This window comes from Geospiza fortis, unplaced genomic scaffold (genome assembly GCF_000277835.1).
Source record: "Geospiza fortis unplaced genomic scaffold, GeoFor_1.0 scaffold396, whole genome shotgun sequence".
Lineage (NCBI taxonomy): Eukaryota > Metazoa > Chordata > Aves > Passeriformes > Thraupidae > Geospiza > Geospiza fortis.
Genome location: NW_005054345.1, coordinates 5,555,968 through 5,557,781, shown reverse-complemented (window position 1 = coordinate 5,557,781; position 1,814 = coordinate 5,555,968). Strand labels below are relative to the sequence as shown.

General features: G+C 34.6%; 1 protein-coding gene across 1 annotated transcript in view; it reads left to right on the top strand.

The window, feature by feature from the left end:
- The window catches only part of JAK1 (Janus kinase 1), a 25,564-nt gene that overhangs the window by 7,655 nt on the left and 16,095 nt on the right, over window positions 1-1,814 (top strand). The window contains 2 exon segments of the mRNA XM_031058580.1: window positions 1-117; window positions 1,164-1,337. The exon segment at window positions 1-117 is cut by the window's left edge and continues 6 nt beyond it. Coding sequence (XP_030914440.1) covers window positions 1-117; window positions 1,164-1,337 — 291 coding nt within the window.

The following is a 1,814-nucleotide window of genomic DNA, read 5'->3' as shown; positions in this document are numbered from 1 at the left end:
TCCTCCCTGGTGGTTTCTGCTGAGAATGAGATGAATAAATTCAACTGTGGAGACAACGAGAAGTACGAAGTGATGGTGACAGGGAACAACGGCATCCAGTGGAGGCTCAAGCCAAGTGTGAGTAGCCCTGAGAAATGGGAATTCAAGGGGATTTTGGGACAGAACAGCTGCTGAAGGGTGGTTATGGGCTTCAGACACTGCACAGCAGCTTTGTGTTGGAGAGGCTTTTATAGGATTGCAGGATTATCCAGGTTGGAAGGAGCTCAGAGAGTTCCAGCCCAACCCCCTTTTTAGGCTTAGTTTGGAGACCAGACCAGGCTCAGGGCGTTTATCCTGAAAAATTCCAAGAATGGACACAAGACAACCTCTGTGAGCAGCCCTTTTACCAGAAAAATAAAAGACCCTGTGAAAAACATTCCAGAATTAAATAGATTTATTCTATGTATTAGAATACATTCTATTCTATATAATATATTATTAATCTATAATTTATACTAATTTTATAATCCATATTATAATTCTATTCTAAGTAATAATTAATTTATATTATCCTATATATATTCATTGTATAATTTATATAATGCTTTTATTCTATAATTCTAACTAATAAATAATGAATTGATATTACTATTCCAGAATGAAATTTTGGTTTAGAGTAATTGTATTACAATACATTATATTCTGTGTTTTATATTACTATTGTACATATTAATTTTATAATTTATATGATTATTCTATAATTCCAACTAATAAATAATTAATATTACTATTCTAGAATGAATTTTTGGTTTAGAGTAAATGTATTACAATACATTATATTCTATATTTTATATTATTATATTTATATTATTATTCTATAATTTATATTATTTCTATAATTTATATACTAATTCTGTTCTATAATTCTAATTAATAAATAATTTATATCATTACTCTAGAATGAATTTTTGGTTTAGAGTAAATGTATTACAATACATTATATTCTATATTTTATATTCTATAATTGAGTTTTATTTTGTAAGTTTTATAATAATTCTATTCTATAATTCTAACTAATAATTAATTAATTTCTATTGCTGTTCTAGAATGAATTATTGGTTTAGAGTAAAACCACTGTGCTGGACATGTTTTTACTAAAGCTTCTATCCCAAATACATTTGCAGCCTGTCCAGACAGAGAAAGAGAAGAAGAAGAAATCCGATGGCAAAACCAAAAAGGAGGAGGAGAAGCACAAACTGCGGGAGACGTGGAACAGCTTCTCCTACTTCCCTGAGATCACCCACATCGTCATCAAGGAGGCCACAGTCAGCATCAACAAGCAGGACAACAAGAGGATGGTGAGCATGGCCAGGAAGGGCTGAGAGGAGCATTTCAAACTCTCACACTGAATTTGTCCCTTCACCTCCGCTTGGGCTGCCTCAGCTTCCCTGGAGCCTGGCCTTGAGTCCCTGCTGGGTCACTTAATTCGCTGCTGGGTCAGTTAATTCCCTGCTGGATCACTTAATTCCCTGCTGGATCATTTAATTCCCTGCTGGATCATTTAATTAATTCCCTGGTGGATCATTTAATTCCCTGCTGGATAATTTAATTCCCTGCTGGATCACTTAATTCCCTGCTGGATCATTTAATTCCCTGCTGGATCACTTAATTCCCTGCTGGATCATTTAATTCCCTGCTGGATCACTTAATTCCCTGCTGGATCATTTAATTCCCTGCTGGATCACTTAATTCCCTGCTGGATCATTTAATTCCCTGCTGGATCACTTAATTCCCTGCTGGATCATTTAATTCCCTGCTGGATCACTTAATTCCCT